Source organism: Bos indicus x Bos taurus, chromosome 4, assembly GCF_003369695.1.
Source record: "Bos indicus x Bos taurus breed Angus x Brahman F1 hybrid chromosome 4, Bos_hybrid_MaternalHap_v2.0, whole genome shotgun sequence".
Taxonomy (NCBI): Eukaryota; Metazoa; Chordata; class Mammalia; order Artiodactyla; family Bovidae; genus Bos; species Bos indicus x Bos taurus.
Window position 1 is genome coordinate 37645297 of NC_040079.1, and position 23004 is coordinate 37668300.

The 23004-nt window shown below is 38.4% G+C and overlaps 1 protein-coding gene across 1 annotated transcript in view; it reads right to left on the reverse strand.

Moving 5' to 3' along the window:
- Positions 1 to 23004, reverse strand: part of VPS41 (VPS41, HOPS complex subunit) — a 188141-nt gene that overhangs the window by 42944 nt on the left and 122193 nt on the right. Inside the window, exons 10-12 of the mRNA XM_027539162.1 lie at positions 20211 to 20277; positions 4383 to 4480; positions 604 to 733 (exon numbers count right to left, since the gene is read on the reverse strand). Coding sequence (XP_027394963.1) covers positions 604 to 733; positions 4383 to 4480; positions 20211 to 20277 — 295 coding nt within the window. The remainder of the gene's footprint in view (positions 1 to 603; positions 734 to 4382; positions 4481 to 20210; positions 20278 to 23004) is intronic.

The window sequence follows — 23004 nt, forward strand, 5'->3', positions numbered from 1 at the left end:
GAGTTGGTGATGGACAGGGAAGCCTGGTGTGCTGCAGTCTACGGGGTCGCAAAGAGTCAGACACCACTGAGCAACTGAAATGAACTGCAAATACAGATGCCCCTGGTATGACTACAGAGTAATGGTTCTCCTTTTATTTCCAAGCGGTGACTAAATGTATTCATTCATCTACTCAACAAATAATAGCAAAAGTCTAGTATGTACCATACACTCTTTCAAGCTCTGAGCATTCAGCCACAGAAGGACAATTTCTCTGCCAACCCAGAGTACACCCGAGTGATATGGCAACCACAGAACCATGCTGCTTGACATCACTGTAAGTCAGGTGTCACATTAGTTAGGACAGGAGACCAAATGTAAGAATGAAGACCACAAAGCTTCCTTACCTTGGTCTTGGCCCCATCTCTACCCCTCCCTTCTGCTCTGGGAACTCAAGCAAGTTCTCCAGCATCTCTGGGCCTTGGCGTCTTAATTTTCAACATGTCCAGATTAGCTCTAAGAGCCTTTCAACACCTTGATTTAAACTTCTGGTTGTGCTACTCAGGTGAAGGGGAAAAAACAAATATAAGAAATCACATGAGTCAGATCCTTGATCTCTCTCACCTAAGTGATAATCTCTACATTCATTTTCCTGAAAGCCCCTCACGGTGAGAGCATCAGAAGAAATCTCTTCACAAGTCTCCGAAAGTGGCTGGATGATATCCAATCTGGGTCTGGCGCAGTATTCTCTTTCCTGGGGAAGGAAGAAAGGCTCACTGGAATTACATTTCTATAAATGATACAAATTAATTCTGCTGCTACTGCTGCTAAGTCGCTTCAGTAGTGTCTGACTCTGTGTGACCCCATAGACGGCAGCCCACCAGGCTCCCCTGTCCCTGGGATTCTCCAGGCAAGAACACTGGAGTGGGTTGCCATTTCCTTCTCCAATGCATGAAAAGTGAAAAGTTAAAGTGAAATCGCTCAGTCGTGTCCGACTCTTAGTGACACCATGGACTGCAGCCTACCAGGGTCCTCCATCCATGGGATTTTCCAGGCAAGACTACTGGAATGGGGTGCTACTGCCTTCTCCGAAATTAATTCTAGGTAGCCATTATTAAATGCCTTGCTTTGATAAATTTGGCAGATATTAGCTCTTCTCACCAGCAGCTGTGGATAGCTTCAGCAGTGGTTTATTCTGACCTTTTGTATGTATTGTATGTATGTATTATATTGTAATGAGATATACAGAATAGACAGCACTGTACCATGTCAGCAGTCACGGCTGGCTACTGAACACCTGAAAGGTGACAACTATGACCGAGAAACTGAGTTTTGAATTTTATTTAATTTTCATTAATTTCAATTTAGATAACCCCATGAGGTTGGTGACTACAATTCTGCAGTTCTGGACCAAGACAGAAGGGGAAAATATGCTTTAATGAGGGCCTATGACAATTCCACTAGCTTAGTAGGTGACTATCTACAGATTACTCTCCTGAGTCCTTAAATCACCCTTGGGATATATTGTTCCTCATTTTGCAGAGGAACGAACTGAGGATCAAAAAATTTACTGAGGTTAAAGTTATGTAAGTAAATGGTAAGACTGGGATTTGTGGAAAAACTGGGACTATACTTGCAATCAAGTTTGTTTTACCGTAAAGCTCATGCTCTCTGGGTATTCAGCACAGGGGCATGAAACATGTACTTGGACTATCTTCCAAAGCAACAAGAGCTAATGCAGTGTGGCACTGTACAGAGAATGCAGATGAAAGAAGCAGCGTGAAAGAAGTCCAGAACGACCCCTGAATCTCCAAGGTCCCTCAATAAAGCAGTAAGCCTCACAGATCCCTTTGATCAATTTTGTTAGGTTAACTGAGAAACCATTAGGTTAGTACTGCATTTCATACGTTTAAAGCATTCAAAACTTTAACAAACAACTGCAAAAGGTCAACTGGTGGAAGAAAAAACCCCAGTGAATATACAGGATAATTGATCAGATCTGTGGAGAAATGACAAATATCTTAATTTGAAAACAACAAAAAAGGAAAAAAAAGATTTGAGTATTTTTAAAAACATTAACAGCTGTTAACAATGACCAAAAAAAAATCAAAATCAGAATCAAAAACAGAAAAAAAGATTGAACCAAACAATGTTAAAAGAAAACCACCTGGCTAGACCATATAAACAGTTCCTTCATATGTAAGAAATCCATCAGCAAAATGATGGGTGAGAAATCCATATTCTCACTATTTTACAACTTTTGTTCACTGGTCAAACAGCCCTGCTTATGTGTGAACTTCCAGGGAGCAGGAATTTGGTCCTGTTGACTTTTTTTTTTTTAAGTCTTTATTGCATTTGTTATAACACTGCTTTTGTTTTATGTTTGGTTTTTGGCTGTGGAATCTTACTTCCCTGACCAGGGATCAAACCCACACCCCCTGTACTGGAAGGTGAAGTCTTAATCTTACTGGCCCACCAGGCAAGTCCCTGGTCTGGCTGATCTTTGATACTGCATGTGCAGCACCATTCTTAACACATATGCGCTTTATTAATGAATGAAAAAAAAAAAACATTAAGCTTCATAGATTAGGTTATATCAACGAAATGAAATAGGTCACAAGCACCATAAATAATGATGGGAGACTGCACAGCCATATGCACAGAGAATGGAATGATGCTCCTCAAAATACAGCAACACAGAGGAACTTGTAACTATCACTACAACCATTTGGGGACAGGCATGAAGGTCAAAGATATGATGGGAAAAATATGCTGGAGTAACATTAAGCCTGGTAGAAAAAAATTTGTTTACTGTTGCATTTAACCTGTCTATTTGATATGAAAAGTGGGGAGGGCATAGTTGGCCCCAAGCATGCTTCTTTACTATTTCTGCCTTAATTTTATCAGTTCATTTTGTGCTGAAGGATTTCAGGTGTCCTTTGGTGGTACAGAATACGAAGAGTTATGTACACCAACACACACATTTTTAAAACATCTCTAAGACGTTCACTTCTTCCTCTGAAAAAAATTCCATTTTCTAATTTGCTCTTTGAGGTTGGCCTTTCTTGGGTTTTACTCCTTTCCAATATTCTCTTTTATTAGCAAAGGTTTCCTTCCTTTCCTTCTTTTTTTGGTCAGTGGTTTATTAGGCTTTCCCTTTTTCATTTTACTGCCTCTTTCCTTATGTCTTTCAATCACATTCTCAATCCTCCCCACACTCCTCATCAAAAAGCACTGTATTTACTCCCTCAGGAGCCACTGCTTTTCTTTCTTTTCAAAAAAATAAATAAATAAAATAATAATAAACTGATGTCCTGCACAGGGCTAGAAGCCAGTCCTATTGATTTTAGCAGGTTTGAGTGTTCACTTAAGTCTGCAGCATCCCATTGCCTAGCAACATCGGCACCCAGAGCTCCAGGTTACTATAGCGATGGCTTCCTGATGCAAGAGCTTGCTCAGAGGAATGCTGGAGAGCAGCTACCACTTCAAAACTGGGACTCCCAGGGTTTTTCTCCCCATTTTATTCTCTGCTGTTTGAAAAAGGGGAGAGAACACAGACAAGGGGAACCCACTCACTGTAGAGGGCTAGATGATCAATTGTGTTTCTTTTATACACAGCATCCAAAAGAAAATCCTTTACAATAATCTCTCCTTGTTTATACCCTGAAGTCACCCTTAGCCCCTTCCTAGCAGGACCTCTGGACTCTGACAATAAAGACAAACTAGGAATGCAGCCGACCTAGGCTTCAAAGAAAGACTCAGTATGCAGGGCCCTCCACTGGACCCTATAACAGGCTTCATTCCAAAGTCATGTATAATGAAATGCTGATTCTCTGCTGCTTCCTATTAGCTATGCATTTCATACCATCATTTGCACTGATAACTGAGACTTAGCAAGAATCTAATTTCCAAGCAAGAATCAAGCTACTCAGAATCACTAGGCCATTGGGAAGTAAACAAGTATGTCTGGACCACAGGAAATAATGGACTGCCCTCTCGGTAATTCACTCTAACCACAGGGACCTCTGCTGATGCTGCAGATCAACTTCATCGCTGTCATTTCAGTTAATGCACAGTGTCAGCTTAGTTTCTTCGCCTTTCAGCAAGAGGAAATCCTTCATTCCTTTCGACTGAAATACCAGGAGAGATGGAAAAAAATAAAGAAAAATTAAAAAGAAAAAAAAGAGACTCCCTTTTGCTTGGCAAAAGGAACAAAGGCAACCAAGGAGTGGAGCTTCTGAAAGGTAAATACATTAAGTCTGCAGGGTAATCTCTGCCCTTGTTTTATAGGTCACGAAGTTCTGCTAAGGCTGGATCTGAGTTCTTCCATGGCAACAAGATCTAGGGGAAAATGCTACAGATGAACCTGCACTTCCCATTGTATTTTAGGTAAAAATAATTACCGTTTTTTCAGAAACCTCCTTTACGTAGGAAAGTACAACAAGCTGATCACAGAGAGGTGCCAGTCCACTGATGTAGAATTCAGTTTCAAACTGAGACACTGCAAACAAAAGGGAGAGAAGATTCACCATTAATAGCAGCAAAAAGCAGCAAAGGAAAAAAACACATCTACTATGAATGCAGAATAGACTCATTTTAGAAATTTAACATAAAGGGGACAGAGATAAACATACTTTCTTGATGATAATCAGTATCAGAAAAAGATATCTGGGAACTTACACTTGAAAAATTCTTTTACAAACAATAAGCAAACTCAACAACAGTAGTAAGTATGAATGGTGAAAAGTGACATTACCTTGTTAGTTTAAAAATGACAGAGTTAAGCCCCATGAAGACACTTTGAAATCCATAAAATCCAATCTAAATTATTCAGTAACAATTTTAAATTTAAAAAATTAAATATTTTAAATAAAAAATACTATTAATGACAAAAATACTTCTAAAATAATTTAAACACCAATTTAAGTCTTTCACAATTAGGGCATTACCATGGCATTATGGTCATGAGAAAAGCTCTTTGTAATTGTGAAACTATTAATACTCTTAACATTTAATAATCATTTTATCTAAACTCTAAAATAAAAAAGTGTAGATACAGATAACATGATGATGAAACTGATGCTAATTCTGCAGTATTAAATAAAGGTCAGAGAAAATAAGAAATTTCTCTTTTCTTTTAAAAAACAGTCATTAAAACTTAGTTCTATTTCTTCTATTGCATCACCTAAGAATATAGATTTAATTACAATAAACCACAAAGATCTTACAGACAGCTCAATTGTAGAAGTACAAATACTACTATAGTATGATTCTAATGACTAGCTGTTGTACTATTTATAACAAATGACTGTTTAAGCAACTAATTTGGGGGATGGTTTGTTATACAGCAAAGCTAACTGATACAGTATTAGTACCAGGAAAAGACTCTTCCATGAATTATACATTGCACTGATTAAGATTTATTTGGGAGTAAACTCTCATTTGAACACATCACATTTTCTAAGAATTTCTTGATTCAGTTCTTATCCACAGTTCTGTGGTATCTGCTTCAAGTTTAGTTAACTTTTATGATAAAATGGCCATCTTTTCCAAACCAGGAGAACTCAGTGTAGCATACTGGAAACAATATTGAACATGGAGTCAGGAAATCGGAGTTGTAACTGCAGTTAAATTAAACATGGACAATTCATTTTGATTTCTGCTGATATAACTTTTCTCATGTATAAAATAAAGATATCAGAGTAGAAATAAACCCATAATACAAATAAAATGAGGGGTTAGTGAATTTTTCTTCTTCCTCCTCTCCATTCTCCTCATAAATCACTTAGTGTTACTTGACTCTGCTTATCTTTAATGCCTACTCCTTATACGACTGTTTTCAAAATTTAATTTTCATACCAAAATGAAACAGGATAATAAACAAAAATAGTTAATGTCTCTTTCCAGGTGGCGCTAGTGGTAAAGAATTTGTCTGCCAGTGCATGAGATTTAAGAGACGCAGGCTTGATCCCTGGGTTGGGACAATCCCCTGAAGAAGGAAATGGCAACCCACTCTAGTGCTCTTGCCAGCATAACCCCATGGACAGCGGAACCTGGCAGGATACAGTCCACAGGGCCACAAAGAGTCGGACACAACTGAAGCAACTTAGCATGCACACAGTTAACAACATAAATATGAAAAGGATAACATTTTTAAGCTCTGTCCTTGGTTGGATCACATAGGTAGTCAGGGTGCCCTGAACAGAACCAGATGGTGTAAGTCCAAATTGTGCAGCTCTGCCATGGACACTTTTTCTTCTCAACCTCTGAACTGGAATTGAATATTCTTACCCAGCCACTTAAAAAGAGTTTTGCTAAAGTGCTAATGTGATAAATATTCACATGAAGCATGCTCAGAGATGAGCATGTCCATTGTGTAGCCAGACACTGAAGGTTGTGAAGAAGTTTCCCCAGTGCTATGTGTGAATGTAGCGTGTGAGCAGGGACAGAGTAGGGTTGGAATGTGCAGATGCTACTGATCAGTGTGGGGCCACACATGACCTAATGACCAGACAGGTGTGAGTTTCATATTCTTGAAGACATACAGGCCTATTAACAGGAGGTTTTGGATGCCAGTACTCCTGAGGTTGCTTAAACTCTGTTTAGTAGAGTGGGACTTGTGTTCTTCTTTACTAAATCACATTCCATTACTGAAATGCTCCATATCCAGTTCCCTTACCAGCAATTTGGGTGAAGATCAGTCAGTCAGAGGTGCCACAGAGACTGCTTCACGGGACTCACATGGAGCCTTTGGGGTGCCTCTCTGAAACAGGAACCCGTGGGAAAGCAACATCTAAGAAATTGTGGGTGAATGAGGTATTCTCCCCACTTGAGATGCCAAATGGGCTGTTAGCCTCACTGCCAAGAAGTATCAGACAGTATCCATCCTAAAGGTAACCAAATGCACATCAAGGCCTTGATATATATGCATGACTCATAAGACATAGAACAGAAAAGTTAGAAAATAATTCTACATCCTGATTTCTGTCAAGAGCTTGGGTTAAGACTGAATTGAGTTAATAATGCATAAAGTTTCCTATTATTTAATTAAGAACAAAATAGAATATCTAAGATGTTCTTAAACAAAACAAGGCAATAATGTGAAGAAGCAGATATCTATTTCCCTCAATTCCAGATACTGTCGCAAATGCTTATTTGTTAAGAGCTAAAGCTGTCTATACTTACTAACAGAAAATTAGTAATAATTTAGGTAGAAATGACATGCAGTGTCTAAATGACAAACAAAAAAAACAAAAAGAAATGTTATTTATGAAGAAAAGATGTGGTATATAAAAACAGCATTGTTAAGATTTCCAGAGGCACAGTTAAGCAAGTTACCACCATTCAGAAAAAGTTGTAATTCAAGTAATTCTTTTCATTTTATTAAAATGATTTCAAATCAACAGAAATCTTATGGAAAACAAAACTGCAATTACAGTCACACCCACTATGAGTTATAATTTAAGAATTCTTAAATAGTGGCTGCTTTTCTTAGCTTTGAATATTCTACCACTTAGAAATTCATCTCCATGAATACCCATTAGTAATGGTATCATGTAAAAAAAGGATTCACATCCTAGTTTGAGGTCCTAGTTTAGGGAAAGGTCTACAGTTATTCTACATTAAAAAAAGACACTTCAGGGACTTTCCTGAAGGTCAGAGGTTAAGACTCTTGTGCTTCCAATGCAGGGGATTGACCAGTTTGATCCCTGGTCAGTGAACTAAGATTCCACATCTCATAATGTGGCCAAGAAAAATAAAAACAGCAAAAAAAAAAAAAAAATGACTTTTTAGGATGAACCATGGGGTTCTGTTTTACTACTTACTAAGGTAACAGAACAGGACTGTTTTAGGATCCATCACGATTCAGTGTATTCTTTATACTAATGCTAAATCCTTGAAGGGCTGGTTAGAAACAGTGGTGTCAGAACGAACAGAGAAGTACAAGAAATATTCTAAATGAACAGATAACAATGAAGAGAGTTAGAGAAAGAAACACTGGATGGTAACATTTATTCTTCTAAAGAACATATGTAAATTACGTACTGTTTATCGACCAAATTTATAAATGTCTTCATGTCATTACTGCCTTTCTATTTCAAAATTTCTATAGACTGATCAAAGTTTCACTTATTTTCCCTGAAATATATTTTCCAAGAGTTGTCATAATTTTAATGAAAAAAAAAAAAAAACTCATTAAAGGAAAATAGTTTGAACATAGGTGGTTTATGGTTCTCATACCACAGAATCTTTCTATTATCTGAAAAAGATAAATCATAAAGAAAAAAAAGACAACTTCTGTTGGAAAGCACTAAGACAAAATAGAAAGCAAAAGCTGGGGAGCAAGGGGGAAGAAGAGAAAAATGCAGAATTTCTAGAGAAAGCCACAAAAGACAGTAGCTATACTGCAGATCAAGGAGGTGTAGAAAGTGAGTTGATGGTTCTAGGGCCCTGCAGGAACTGCTCTGGGGTCCCTGAATTATGGTGGGAGTAAGCCAAGATACCCGGGTTCCATCCTTGAGTTGGGAAGATCCCCTGGAGAAGGAAATGGCAACCTACTCCAGTATTCTTGCCTGGAGAATCCCATGGACAGAGGAGCCTGGTGGGCTACAGTCCATGGGATCACAAAGAATCAGACACGACTGAGCGACTGAGACTTCCACTTTCAAGCGAAGACAACATGACAGCTGCTGCACAGCTTTCACCCTGATGGAGACAGAGTCACTGTGCTCTACTTTATTCAGGAGGATAAAGCATTCCTACACGTGTTGTAAGAAATTATTCAAGAAAAGAAGAGATTCTAAGCAGAATAAGAGAGAAGGAGAAAGAAAGAGATTCAGAAGGATTATTTACATAAAAACTGTATTCAAGGAGTTAATTGGATCCAGAAAGAGGGCAATTCTATACAGACCCAATCTAGAAGAGAAGCTTCAGATCTTGATCGGTGCTATTCAACAGAGTATTAACTTAAGACAAAAACATAACTTATACATGTAAGTTTTTCTAGTAGCCATATTTAAGAGTAAAAAGAGATGAAATTTTAAAAAATATTTTATTTAATGTAATATATCAACATACAACTATTTCAAGCGAAAACATAAAAAAATACTGAGATAATTTACTTTTTATTTTCACACAAGTCTTTGGAATCCTAGACACAGCACATCTCAGCCCACATCTGCCACATTTCAAGCACTTAACAGTTAAAAGTGGCAAGTAATTACCTTATTGGACAGCACAGGGTCCAATTATAGGGTCCAGATACCCTATAATTTTTTGTCTTTAAAAATTAAGTAATTTTACTCAGGTCTATCTTGATGATGTGCATTTGGGTTATACTTTTCATATACACACTGTACTATTTTAATTTACAGTTTCTAGGTTTTATATCTATTTTGTATCTGTTTTAAAACTAGTTTCAGGAAATTTCTCTTGAATTACTGTTTCTGGTATTTACTCCATTTCCTTGTTTTGTTTCCCAGGACTCTTATTTGCAGGCTAAACTACCTTTGCCCATCTTCAGTATTTATCATTTAATCAAAAATATTTTTTCCCTTTCAATTCTTCAATTTTTATTGGAGTATAGTTTTGTATGAAGGTCAAGAAGTAACAGTTAGAATCAGACATGGAACAAGAGACTGGTTCAAAACTGGGAAAGGAGTACATCAAGGCTGTATATTGTCACTCTGATTATTTAACTTTTATGCAGAGTATATCATGCGCAATGCTGGAATGAATGAAGCACAAGCTGGAATCAAGATTGCCAGGAGAAATATCAATAACTTCAGATATGAACATGACACAAACCTAATAGCAGAAAGTGAAGAGGAACTAAAGAGCCTCTTGATGAAGGTGAAAGAGGAGAGTGAAAAAGCTGGCTTAAAACTCAACATTTAAAAAACTAAGATCATGGCATCCAGTCCCATCACTTCATGGCAAATAGATAGGGAAACAATGAAAACAGTGAGAGACTTCATTTTCTTGGACTTCAAAATCACTGCAGTCAGTGAGTGTAGTCATGAAATTAAAAGATCCTTGTTCCTTAGAATAAAAGCTATGACGAACCTATCTGTGTGTTAGTCACTCAGTCGTCTCTGACTCTTTGTGACCCTATGCATTGTAGCCTGACAGGCTCCTCTGCCCATGGGATTTTCCAGGCAAGAATACTAGAGTGGGTTGCCATTTACTTCCCCAAAGGATCTTTCCAACCAAGGGCATGAACCTGGGTCCCCTACCTGCAGGCAGATTCTTTACTGTCTGAGCCACCAGGGAAGCCCTAAATATTAATATACTCCTTGGAAAAAAAGCTATGACAAACCTAGACAGCACATTAAAGGAGCACAGACATCATTTTGCCAACAAAGGTCTGCATAGTCAAAGCTATGGTTTTTCCAGTAGTCATGTACCGACGTGAGAGTTAGACCATAAAGAAGGCTGAGAGCCCAAGAGTTGATGCTTTCTCATTATGGTGCTGGAGAAGACTCTTGAGAGTCCCTTGGACTGCAAGAAGATCAAACCAGTCAATCCTAAAGTAAATCAACCCTGAATATTCATTGGAAGGATTGATGCTGAAGCTGAAGCTCCAATACTTTGGCCACCTGATGCAAAGAGCCAACTCACTGGAAAAGACCCTGATGCTGGGAAAGATTGAAGGCAGGAGGAGAAGGGGCTGACAGAGGATGAGATGGTTGGATGGCATCACCAACTCAACGGATGTGAATCTGAGCAAATTCTGGGAGATAGTGAAAGACAGGAAACCCTGGCGTGCTGCAGTCCACGGGGTCGCAAAGAGTCAGACACAACTGAGCAACTGAACAACAGTTGCTTTGCACTGTTGTGTCAGTTTCTGCTGTACAGGTGAGTCAGCTACATATATACACACACACTCTCTTTTTTGGATTTCCTTCCCACTTAAGTCACCACAGAGTACTGAGTAGAGCTCCCTGAACTATACGGTAGGTTCTCATTAGTTATTTTATACACACTCCTTATTTGTGATTAAAATCTTTCTCCTCTTCCATTTCTCTTACAGTACTATCTTTGCATCTATTTGCTCCCATGTTCCTTCCAGTTTAACCTTTATTTCTGAAATAATTTTTTAATTTATAAGTATTTTCTGAGTTCTGTCACCTCATTTGAAATTTAATTCTGATTTCTGGTGTTCTTCCATGTCTTCTGTAACTTCTTTCAACTATCTTGTAGCTTGTTATGAAACAGTAAATTACAGTTGTGATCTATTTTGTGGGTGTTTCTGTCTGGTATGCTTTCTTTGCTAAGGATGTTATTCTGTTCCTTATTAATTTTTTTCTTAAACCTTAGCAGAGGATTTGAGCTTTGTACTTTTTCAGTGCTTGTTTTTAGATAAAATCAGTCACTGATCTCTTGGGAGAAGGCAGGAACTGGGGTAACTCTTCTAACCTTGAAGAGTTCCCTCATTCAGAGTTTTCATGTAGTTTTAAAAAGTGGTTCCTTGCTTTCTGGCTCTGTCCCCTCCCGGCTTTCATCTGGACTTTCTCTTTCTTTTAGGGCTTCCCAGATGGCCCAAAGGTAAAGAATCTGCCTGCCAATGCAGGAGATGCAAGAGATGAGGGTTCGATCCCAGGATTGGGAAGATCCCCTGGAGGACGAATGTCAACCCACTCCTGTTTTCTTGCCTGGAGAATTCCATGGACAGAGGAGCCTGGCAGGCTACAGTCCATGGGGTCAAAAGAGTCAGACATGACTAAGCACAATGGCATAATCTCTCTTTCATTTCTTCTTGCTCATATTGCTTGGGATTTATCCTCCTGCATAAAGCCAGCCCTGGCAGGAAGCACTGGCCGCTCAACTGTGAGAACTCTGTGGGCTGCCCAGCTGTCTGAACTCTTCAGCCTAACTGCAGGACTTCACCCAGACCTCTCAGATGGCCTGGGGTCTCTTCTAGAAAACACCCACTGGCTGTTTTGGCATTCTCTTGGGGTTCTCTTTAGAAGCCCCCTTGCTCCCTCTGCCATCTCTCACACCAATTCTGGAACCGCAGTGGTTCCTGTGGCTGTTGGTGGGTTTTGTCATTTGCATGCATGTTGGCATTCCTAGGGCTACCTTGCTGTAAATATTGTCTATGGGTTTTTGGTTGTATGATCAAGTTGTTCCATTTTTCTGGGAGAACTCAGGAGGATGGAAAAATTATGCAGCCACAACTACATCTTCCTAGAATCCTCCAAGCACAAAATGTTAATGTATTAGGGTTAGATATCAACTTGATATAAGCCAGGGCCAGGATTATAGTCACAAACACATACTATCATTAGGCCATCAACAGTGCACATGCTGTAAGTTTCTGAATGACTGCGTCTGATTGAAATAAAAATGAATAAGACAGAGACTTCTTGTATCTTGAGTTTTATATCTGAGGGTTATCAATAACTTAATTCAATAAGGAATTACTGAGCACAAGAAGATACTCTTCTAGAAACATCAGGAAGATGAGTTTGCCTCTGACTTAAAAGAGACTGTGAGTCTAGAAGCTGAAGAAATAATTAAAATTCCATGTGTTATGCAAGAATGGAAATAGGTGTAAAGCAACAAAGAGTACAGAGCAGGACAATTTATTCCCAGAGGGGAGGAGATGGGCATGGAAACAATAGCAATTATCATGACTCTATATGCCTGTTTAGGGCAGAAATGGTGGTTATACGTGAGAGAACAACATTTCATTAAATGTTCATTCCAAAAATTTTCATGAAAAAAACTTCATTTAAAAAAATATTAAAAACTAATGTGTATTAGATTGTCAAAAATAAAAATCAAGATTTTATTTGGGTCTGGATAAAAAGACCATCCTCCAAATAATTCACAGCTAGTTTATCTCAATATCATTGTCTTCAACCCTAAAGAATAATAAATAGTCTTATTATGTGTACCTATGAGCTGTCTTATGAGATGTATTAACCTTTTCAGAATAATTTAGTAAATCCTTATTTATATCTTTCCCCCCATTGTCTTTCAATTGACTTTATGAAACACGAATGTTTTAGTCTTCTGACTACTAAAAGAAACTACTGTTGTTCTCTCTCACTAACAAAATAGAATAGTCATATTAATAATAGCTTCCATTTAATGAACATTGCTGACAAGCAGGATGCTGAATATATTACAAACATGATCTTTTTTCACCATGATAACTTTATACTTATCTTAAAAGGGACTTGAAGCTCAGGGATGATAAGTAACTTGACTAAGGTCACTTAAGTAGAAGGCAATAAAAGCAGGAATTTGAACTCTTACTTTCCCCAGATATAAGTCCCACTAGAAAACATAAACAAGCCCACAGAGGTGCTAAGGGCAAAAGTGCACCATGTTAGCTGGAACGGGAAAAGTGAGGGGTCTGACAATTGCTGCCACTTCTGCTGCATGCGGCTAGGGTGCTGAGCCCTTCTCTGGCATTTTCTGTGCACTGAAGCACAGAGAACATGTGCTGGCTTTTATTTTGGGTTCTTGATTTCTCTTTGCTGGTGCAAAATGCCCATTAGCATGACCTAGAAGGATTCGGGATCTTCACTGAAACTAAATAAAGTGATATCCTATAATTTTATTTAAAGCTTTTTTTTTTTTTTTTAATGTGGACTCTACAGTCTTTATTGACTTTGTTACAATATTGCTTCTGTTCTACACTTTGGTTTTTTGGCCGCAAGGCATGTGAGATCTTAGCTCCCTGACCAGGGATTGAACCCACAGCCCCTGCATTGGAAGGTGAAGTCTTGTCTTTATTGACTTTGTTACAATATTGCTTCTGTTCTACACTTTGGTTTTTTGGCCGCAAGGCATGTGAGATCTTAGCTCCCTGACCAGGGATTGAACCCACAGCCCCTGCATTGGAAGGTGAAGTCTTAACCACTGGACCACCGGGGACATACCTTTCTATAAATTTTGGTTTCTATGATTCTTCAAAAAAGAAAGAAAATTTTAAGCAATTTATCAATAAGAACAATTATCTTCCATTGTCTTATATTCACATATGAAAAGCATCAAGGTCCCTTTATGATAGTTCCTTATTCCCAAGAGACTCTGACTCTTTAGTCACCAGATACTAGTATTTCATAACTGGATACAATGTCCACAGACTCTGAGAAATTTGGACACTCTGTCAATGTGACCACTGATTCAAGAAAATATATTTGGAAATCACATTTCAACATCCTCAGGATTGATATGAAGCTGATGCACTAAAGCAAAAGTGACTTTACTATGCTTTATGTCAGCAAGTTACAGACAAGGTATAATACAGGGGAGTGAAACAGAAGGAAATGGCTAAAGGACAAAATTACTAAAACATCCAAATCAGGAACCAATATTACACATAGGTCAAAGCCATTTAAGACAAGTTAAGCCTTCAATTTAATTTCATATTTTCGAATCAATATTCAGTACACACTGTGATCACTGTGATCAAAGCTAAGCAGATGTGATTATCTCATATACTAAACTCCAGAACTCACAAAGAAACACCAATGCTGAGTGATTTAATGAGAAGCTGACCACACACTACTTACACCATAGACCAGGGGATGTTCGAAGAACTTGGGTCAAAAGGTTCAAACCAAATAGTTATACTTTAAGTTGTAAAAGGGCTATTTTCAAAACAAACAAAAATAAGTGTTGGTACAGATGTGGAGAAAGTTGGTTGAAATGCAAAGTGTAAAACCATTATGAAAAAGAGTATGGAGTTTCCTCAAAAAAAGTTTCAGATAGAACCACCATATGTTCCAGCATTGTCCTTCTGGGTATCAATCCCAAAGAACTGAAATCAGGATCTTGAAGAGACATTAGCACTCCCATGATCATAGCAGCACTATTTACAACAGTCAAGATATGGAATCAACCCAATGTCTATCCACAGAGCAATGCTTAAAGATGGAATACCATTCAGCCTCAAAAAAAGAGAGAATTTTGCAACAACATGCAACACCGTGGATGAACTCTGAGGATATTATGCTAAGTGATATAAGCCAGTCACAGAAAGACAAATATTACATGATTCCACTTGTATGAGGTACCTAAAATAGTCAAAATCACAGAATCAAAGAGGAAAGTGGTGGTTGCAAGGGCTAGGGAGAGGAAATGGGGAGTTGCTGATCAACAGACATAAAGTTGCAGTTAAGCAAGATGAATTAAGTTTGAGATCTGCTGTACAACATTATACGCATCAGCAATGACAATGCATCATACCCTTAAAAAATTTGTTAAGACAGTAGATCTCATGCAAAGTGTTTTTACCATAACAAAATAAAAAAATTCAGAGACCTAACCACCTGCACCCCCACAAAAGTTTCCAAAACTACCTTGATGCACCAACTAAACTTATGTCGAACACTAGGAAAGCGCACATAAGAGCTTTTCCTCTTTTTCAAAGGGCTGCAAGAATCACATCCCAGTCTGGATGTGATTCCCTTTCCTCAGAAACAATTTTGACAGCCATGCAAGGCAGCTAGGTTCTAGAGTTCTCTGAGAAAATAATGAAGGGCTGTCAGTCCCAGAATGCAATAAGGGGATATAACATTTCTGCTTTCTAAATGAGACACTTCACTGAAGCCAAATAAAACAAAAACAAATGTACTGCATTTCCATTTTATCAGGCTATTTGAAGAACAGGTAAGCAGACATCCTCACTGGCATATTTAAAGAGTCTTCATAGAATTTCTACCCCATGGTTTGTATCTGAGTGCCCAGAGCAAACTGCTTTTCATCAGTTACTCTGGCTGCAAATGAGGGCAGGGGTTAGGCGGAAGACATGCAGGGAAGAACGCACGGCACAGTAGTTAGAGGCAACAGCTTTGAAACTAGGCTTATCTGGGTTCAGATGCTGCCTTCTCTGCTTTTGAAGTCATCATCTTAAGCAGGTTACTCGATCCCTCTGAACCTCAGCCTCTTTACCTGTACAATGGTGTAATAACCCCTCCACTGGAATCATCATGAAGATTAAATGAAATTCTGTTTGTAATGCATGCAGCATGTGCCTGGTGGTGGGGATTATAAAATGAACAAAATACGCTTCTTATTTCAGGTGCTTCAGATTTCTTACCACTCCTTACTGTAAAGAAAATTTATTCATTCTACTTGCAACAAACATTTGAGCCTCCAGCACTGAGAGAGAAGAAGAGGGGGAATGGACAGAGGAACAGACAAGTAATAAAACAAGCACAATAAAACCTTAATTGCAGAATCGAGGAGGTGAGTAAATAGGAACCCACAGTGAAATTCTTTACTTTTTGTATGTTTAATAATTGTCATAATAAACTGTTGGGAAAAAATTAAAGCAGAAGAGAAGAATTAATAGACAGAATCGAACTAAATTCTAAGAGAACAGAAAACCACACAGAGTTAAACCCGTAAGCAAAACACCCTGAACTATCCTGATTCCTGCTGAGACTGTGACATGGAGATAACCCTTGTTACTCTCATGCTCAGAACTGTCCCACTGCTGGAACCTGTGTGTCTGGGTCAGAACGCTAACAGGTGGCTGGAGACAGAGACAGTTAGATCTAAGAAGGGTATTAATTTCACAGCTCTCTTATTTCATGCAAAAAGCCCTTCAATTTCCAAATCACCGTTTCCCCAATCAAGAGGCTGCAAATAGAACAATGTACTAAACAGAGCCACAGCATATAGTCAACTAAAGATATGGACTCTGTTTAATTAAAGTGAAAAAATGTCCCTTGCTTTTCTCCTCCCTATCTTCCTGGCTCCTCTCATTCTCCATAGCTTCCCATATAGATTTTCCCTTATTATTTTTTTGAAACAAATTTCCACACGAGATCAAGACTAGGGAGTTAATCGTTAATTCCTTGCATGTAAATTATCTGCCCCTGACAGGAGATGCCCCCCAAATGAGACATCAATATTGGATCCATTTCCCAAAAACATAATATCAGCTCCCAATTATCATTCCATTAGGACCAAGGATGACTTTGGTGAAAAGTTTCATCTCTGTGTCTAAATCTCAATGAGAATCAGGACAGTTCAGGGTGTTTGTGCTTAAGTATCTAGCCCAGTATGGTTTTCTGCTCTGTTAGAATTCAGTTTGATTATAATCTACTAATTCTTCTGTACTGAATATTTTCCCCCAACATTTTATTATGAAAAGTACCAGAGGGTTAGGGAGTCCCATGACAAGACAACCAAGTTAAGTTAAAATAAGTAAAGCAGTCATGGACCACAACATATTTTATTTTTAACAATGTAATATGGAAGAATAAATGACATCTAAAAAGTCTTAAGTAATCTTATGTCTTCATGGGTTCAAGACTGGCCAGTAAGCTTCATATTTACTCTCAATATTGTCTTTCACTTACAAGAATACATTAATATCTTATTGAGAGGAATAACTTCTACATTGTTTTTGAGATTCTGCCTTGTAAGGAAGTGCTATAAACATCTGGCTTCTAAGGAATGTACAGCCACAGACATTTCTTCCATCTCAATGCCATTTTCACCTCATTTAGTAAAGAACAGTGGCTTATAATGTCTAGGGCTAAAGCAAATTGTAATCCAAACCCACTAATATTTCTCTTTTCCTTTATCCTAGTCAAGGACTCTTATCCAAACCACTTTGCCTCCTGCTGTGGAAATGGTTTATATTCTTAAAGGTCTGCTCTCAAGAGGGGAAAAAAATGGTACTTAACCACTAACCATAGTAGTAAAATGTCTGTAATGTGATGTTGTTGGTACCCGCAGACGGTCTATTTCACGGAAATTGTAGTACAGATGAACTACACTTTAATAATGTGATCCCAGGGCTGTAGCTATTAGCAGTTGAGGAGCTGGGATGAAAGTCTACACAGTGATGATAACCACTGTGGTTCAGTGAGCATCTACTGTATGCCACGGAGTGTGTTGCAGACTTTCCTTACATCACACCTAATTCTCCCAGCCATCTGGAATGGTAGGTCTCATCATCTCCATTTTATTTCTTTTTATTTTTTACTAAAAAAAAATTTCTTTTGGCCACACCATGAGGCACATGGGATCTATTTTCCAGACCATGGACAGAACCTGTGCCCCCTGCAGTGGAAGTCTGGGCCACTACAGAAGTCCCTAATCTCCATTTTGCAAGTGAAGGAAGTCTAGCTCAGGGACATTAAAGTACTTATCAAGATCAGACAGGAATTGGCAAACTGCCTGGCCTCCTTGCTTGGTCATTCTATGGGGTTAGAGTCTATCCATTTTAATGGCACGGCAATAAGATCTTGGGTGAGTTATTTCCCACCATGAGCCTCAGTTTTTTTCATCTATAGAATAAGACGACTACTACCTGACCTTCAAAGGGCTGCTGTGGTGGTAAAGTGGACTAAAGCAGGTAGTACATAGCACAATACCCCATACCTAGTGCTTGAGCAATAACACCAAGTAAGGAGAAAAGATGGCACTGCTACATTTTCATGCCTTCCAGGCAATCTTTACATCCTAAAATTCCCACAGTTATTGCCCTTTTCTATCTACCTGCATTTAAAATATTCTAATACTTATCTCTCGGGACACAGCATTGAGACTTTCAGGTTTTTCACTGGTGGGCACAGGAGAGACAGAACAGGAGAAAGACTGAAATAACTATCTTTATCTTCTAGTTCTGCCTTTTTATCAGGTTACTCAGTTTTTCTCAGTACCATTATATTCTGCATACACCTATACTGTCCATACCCCAAGTAATCCAAACTGTGAATTTATATATTCATTTATCCTTCTAAGGCAAACAACAACTACAATGATCAAAACCCTACCATCAATCTATGACTTCAAGTATAAAATATTTAAATGTTACATATTAGCCAGGTGGGAATATCTTTGTTTGTAGAAATACAGTCTTGTGCAAATGATTTAGCTCAGCTTCTCCCTGTTTATGACAACCCATCAAATGTATATTCCTCCTCTCCCATCCAAATGGGTAAACAAACTATTTACCTGACACATAACATGGCAAACCTTTTTTTTTTTTTTTTTTGCCACAAAACTGTCTTCTGTTGTTCAGTACTAAATAATACAAAAAGAGTTTTTATTCTATTTGTTTAATTGACAAATATCAGTCAGTTTTCACTTTTTCTGTATGAATAACTTTGGCACTAGGTCATAAAACTTATATAAGTAGCAGCATAGCCCCCTTGGCATACTTTTCCTGCATACTTGTTTCCCAGAGTCTGATTTATCCAACCTAATATTGCTTTCTACCTACCATGTGTCATGCATGGTGCCAGATCCCTGAGAAACAAACACTAAGCAAAAACAGGAGGTTACAGTCTGATGGAAGAGACAGAAATGCACCACATAATCACATGATCACTGCAACTCAAACAACATTCAGAAAGGGAAATGCTACATGTCCATCCCAGGGGGATGTGACCTGCTGAGGGATGGCCAGTGGGCTTGCCCAGGAAAGCAACATTTGAGCTGAGGTTTAATTAAAGGTGATAAGGGATCCATAAGCAAAAGGAGGCAAGACAAACATTCTAGAGAGATGGGAAGAAGCACAGAAGCAGCATGGGTGGGTGGAAGAAAGCCAGTGTGGCTGGAACACAGAGACCAAAGAGACACTTGTTGTGAGCTGAAGTTAGGAAGGCAAGTGAGTGCCAGTGCAGATCCCCATGGTCGACTTAAGGAGTCTCACCTTTATCTAAGAACACTGGGAGGGTACTGAAGAGTGGTGACACTGTCTGATCTGTATTTTGACTGCAGTGGGGGGACTAGCACACAGTAATTCATGGTGGAAAGAGATGAACCAGTTAAGGGTCTGCTGCAGTGATCCAGACAAAAGACCATGGCAGCTTGGACCAGACCAGTGATGAAGAAAGTAAATATTTAGAAGGCATAAGGAATCAGGACCAAGTGTGAGTCCTGTGTTATGAGCTGTGCACGGACTCTTGGAATCTTCACAAACAACCTATGGGATGCATATTCTTTTCTGCATTTCATAGATGAGAATATTGAGGCACGTGGACATCTGTCCAAAGTGTAGGTAATTTAAATAATAGAACCAGAACCCCAAACCCATGTTTATTTAACGTCAAAGCCAACTACAAAATTATTGTTAAAAACTTGAAATAGAGTTAGGACAAAAGGTCTCTACAGCCAAGTTTCAAAACTCAAAAGCTTCTTGATTTATTTCATCAAGGTGCCAATGGTGAGCTCTGAAGAACATGGCCTTAGGTACTCCCCTCGTAACATGGATTCTCTTTTGAAGGTTTACACCACAGAAGGCATACCTATTTCAACATATCGACTTGGCAAGTCCCTCATTTCATTGGCGTGCCGTTCCTTCACGGAGCATATCTAGAAAGGAAAGCCAAAGGTCATTTTTATTCAGGTGATAGAAAACTCTTCATCACATCTCATTCACTATATGGTACTTTGCTAAACTAGCCATGTAGCACTGAAGACAGGATGCACACATCCTACCCTATGACTTAAGTGATAGAAATTAATTTCAGTGACATACAGCAACCTTTACTTATATCCTCCAACATGGTGTGCTCAGTTGCTCAGGTATGTCCTACTCTTTGTGACCTCGTGGACTGTAGCCCCCAGGCTCCACTGTCCATGGAATTCTCCAGGCAAGAATACTAGACCAGGTTCCCATTTCCTACTCCAGGGGATCTTCCAAGCCCAGGGATCGAACTCACATTTCTTCTGCACTGGCAAGCAGATTCTTTACCACTGAGTCACCTGAGGAGCCCTACTCTCATGCTGCCAGGTCCCAGACATATTATTCTCCAATAAAGTTTTATTCAGGAACAAAGAAAAGAAGGAAGTGAATATAGTTTTAAGATGTTTCCAATGACCCATTTTCTGCAACTCTATTGACAGAATCCTTCAATCATCATCCAAATAAAACTCCAGCAAAAGCATAGAGCCCCAAATGCCCAATGGCTAGTCTGGGCAATGTCCACATAGGTCTAGTGTTTCTGATTACATTTTAGTAATTTATTTCACTGTTGCTAAATACTACTTTGCAAAAGTGTCACATGCTCTTCTTTTTGTCTCAAGCTCATTAAAATAAATGTATTACATAATTTAAATCAGAGATGGTAACTACAGCCTAGCCTCTGGTCTATTTTTTTTACAACTTGTAAGCTGAAAATAATCTTTACATTTTTGAAGGTTTGAAAAAGTGAAAAGGAGAGGAGGGAGACTGGGAAGGAAAAACAAATAAAAAGGAAATTGCTTGGCAGAAACAATATGTAGCAGGCAAAGGGCTTCCCTGGTAGCTCATATGGTAAAGAATTTGCCTGCAATGCAGGAAACCCTAGGTCTGGAAGATCTGCTGGAGAAGGGATAGGCTACCCACTCCAGTATTCTTGGGCTTCCCTTATGGTTCAGCTGGTAAAGAATCCGCCTGCAATGTGGGAGACCTGGGTTCAATCCCTGGGTCAGGAAGATCCCCTGGAGAAGAGAAAGGCTACCCACTCCAGTATTCTGGCCTGAAGAATTCTGAGGTTGCAGAGAGTCAGACATGACTCAGTAACTTTCACTTACTTCACTTAAAGTTTAAAATCTTTACCACCAGCCTTTTACAGAAAGTCTTCCAACTCATATCTTAAATTATATGTATACAGTTTGAATAGAAATTTTATATATTTATTTTATATATATATATATATATACACATATGTATGTGTGTGTGTGTGTATATATATCTACACACACACACAGACCATAACACATATGTGTGTTAACTGTGGATGTTTTAGGATAATAATAAGACTATGGATATTTTATGATTATTTTTTGCTGTGTTTTCTAAAGGAGATGTACTCTATTTTGTAATAAGAACTGAGAAAAATTTACATAGTTCAGCCATCCAGTTTAAGACTAAGCCTCAAACGTCCATCAACAGATGAATGGATACAGAAGATGTGGTACATATAAACAATAGAATATTACTCAGCCCTAAAAAAGCATGAAACAATGCCACTTGCAACAACATGGATGGACCTAGAGATTATCATACTTGGTGCCAAAGGGGAGGGGACAAGTGGAAGGAAGGATAGGAAGTCTGGGGTTAGGAGATGCGAACTATTACATATAGAATGAATAAACAACAAGGACCTACTGTATAGCACAGGGAACTATGCTCAATAACCTACGATAAATGATAGTGGAAAAGAATATGAAAAAGAATATGTGTAGATATATACATGTGTGTAACTAACTCACTCTACTGTACAGCAGAAATTAACACAACATTGTAAATCAAGTACAGTTCAATTAAAAAAAAAAGACTGAGTCATAAGTACTGATCCTATACAAACTTCTTTTAGACAACATTTATTGCATTATTTTATAGCTGTATCCCTAAGTGTACCTACAACATGAAAATTTCTAAAATACAGAAAATCCAAAGGGGAAAAAACAAATCATACATTGTCCCAGAACAAACTGAACACGATTAACAATTCACACTTTTGGAGAAGCTACTTTTCTTAACCTAAAATTACTGCAAATAGTTTAATGTGCTATTTAAATATCCTTACATGATTCTTCAATATCTTTATAGTATTTCATTACATGAATGAACTGTAATTTAGTCAATCCTATTTTAGACAGTAGTTTTTTGCTTCCTATCACTTTCTGATGCCAGCAATAATGCATCAACATGCTCCTGTATACAACGTTTGGACTTCTGTTTCATTAGGATAAATTCCTAGAGGTAGAACTGATAGATCAATGTACATTTCTGCAGTCAAAAAAAAAAAACAAGACCTGGATCTGACTGGTTCAGATCATGACCTCTTACTGCAAAATTCAGACTTAAATTGAAGAAAGTAGACCATTCAGGTATGACCTAAATCAAACCCCTTATGATTATATAGTGGATGTGATAAATAGATGCAAGGGATTAGCTCTAGTACACAAAGTGCCTGAAGAACTATAGATGGAGGCTTGTGGTGGTGACCAAAACCATCCCCAAGAAAAAGAAATGCAAGAAGGCAAAGTGGTTGTCTGAGGAGGCCTTACACGTAGCCGAGAAAAGAAGAGAAAAGAAAAGAAGAAAAGGCA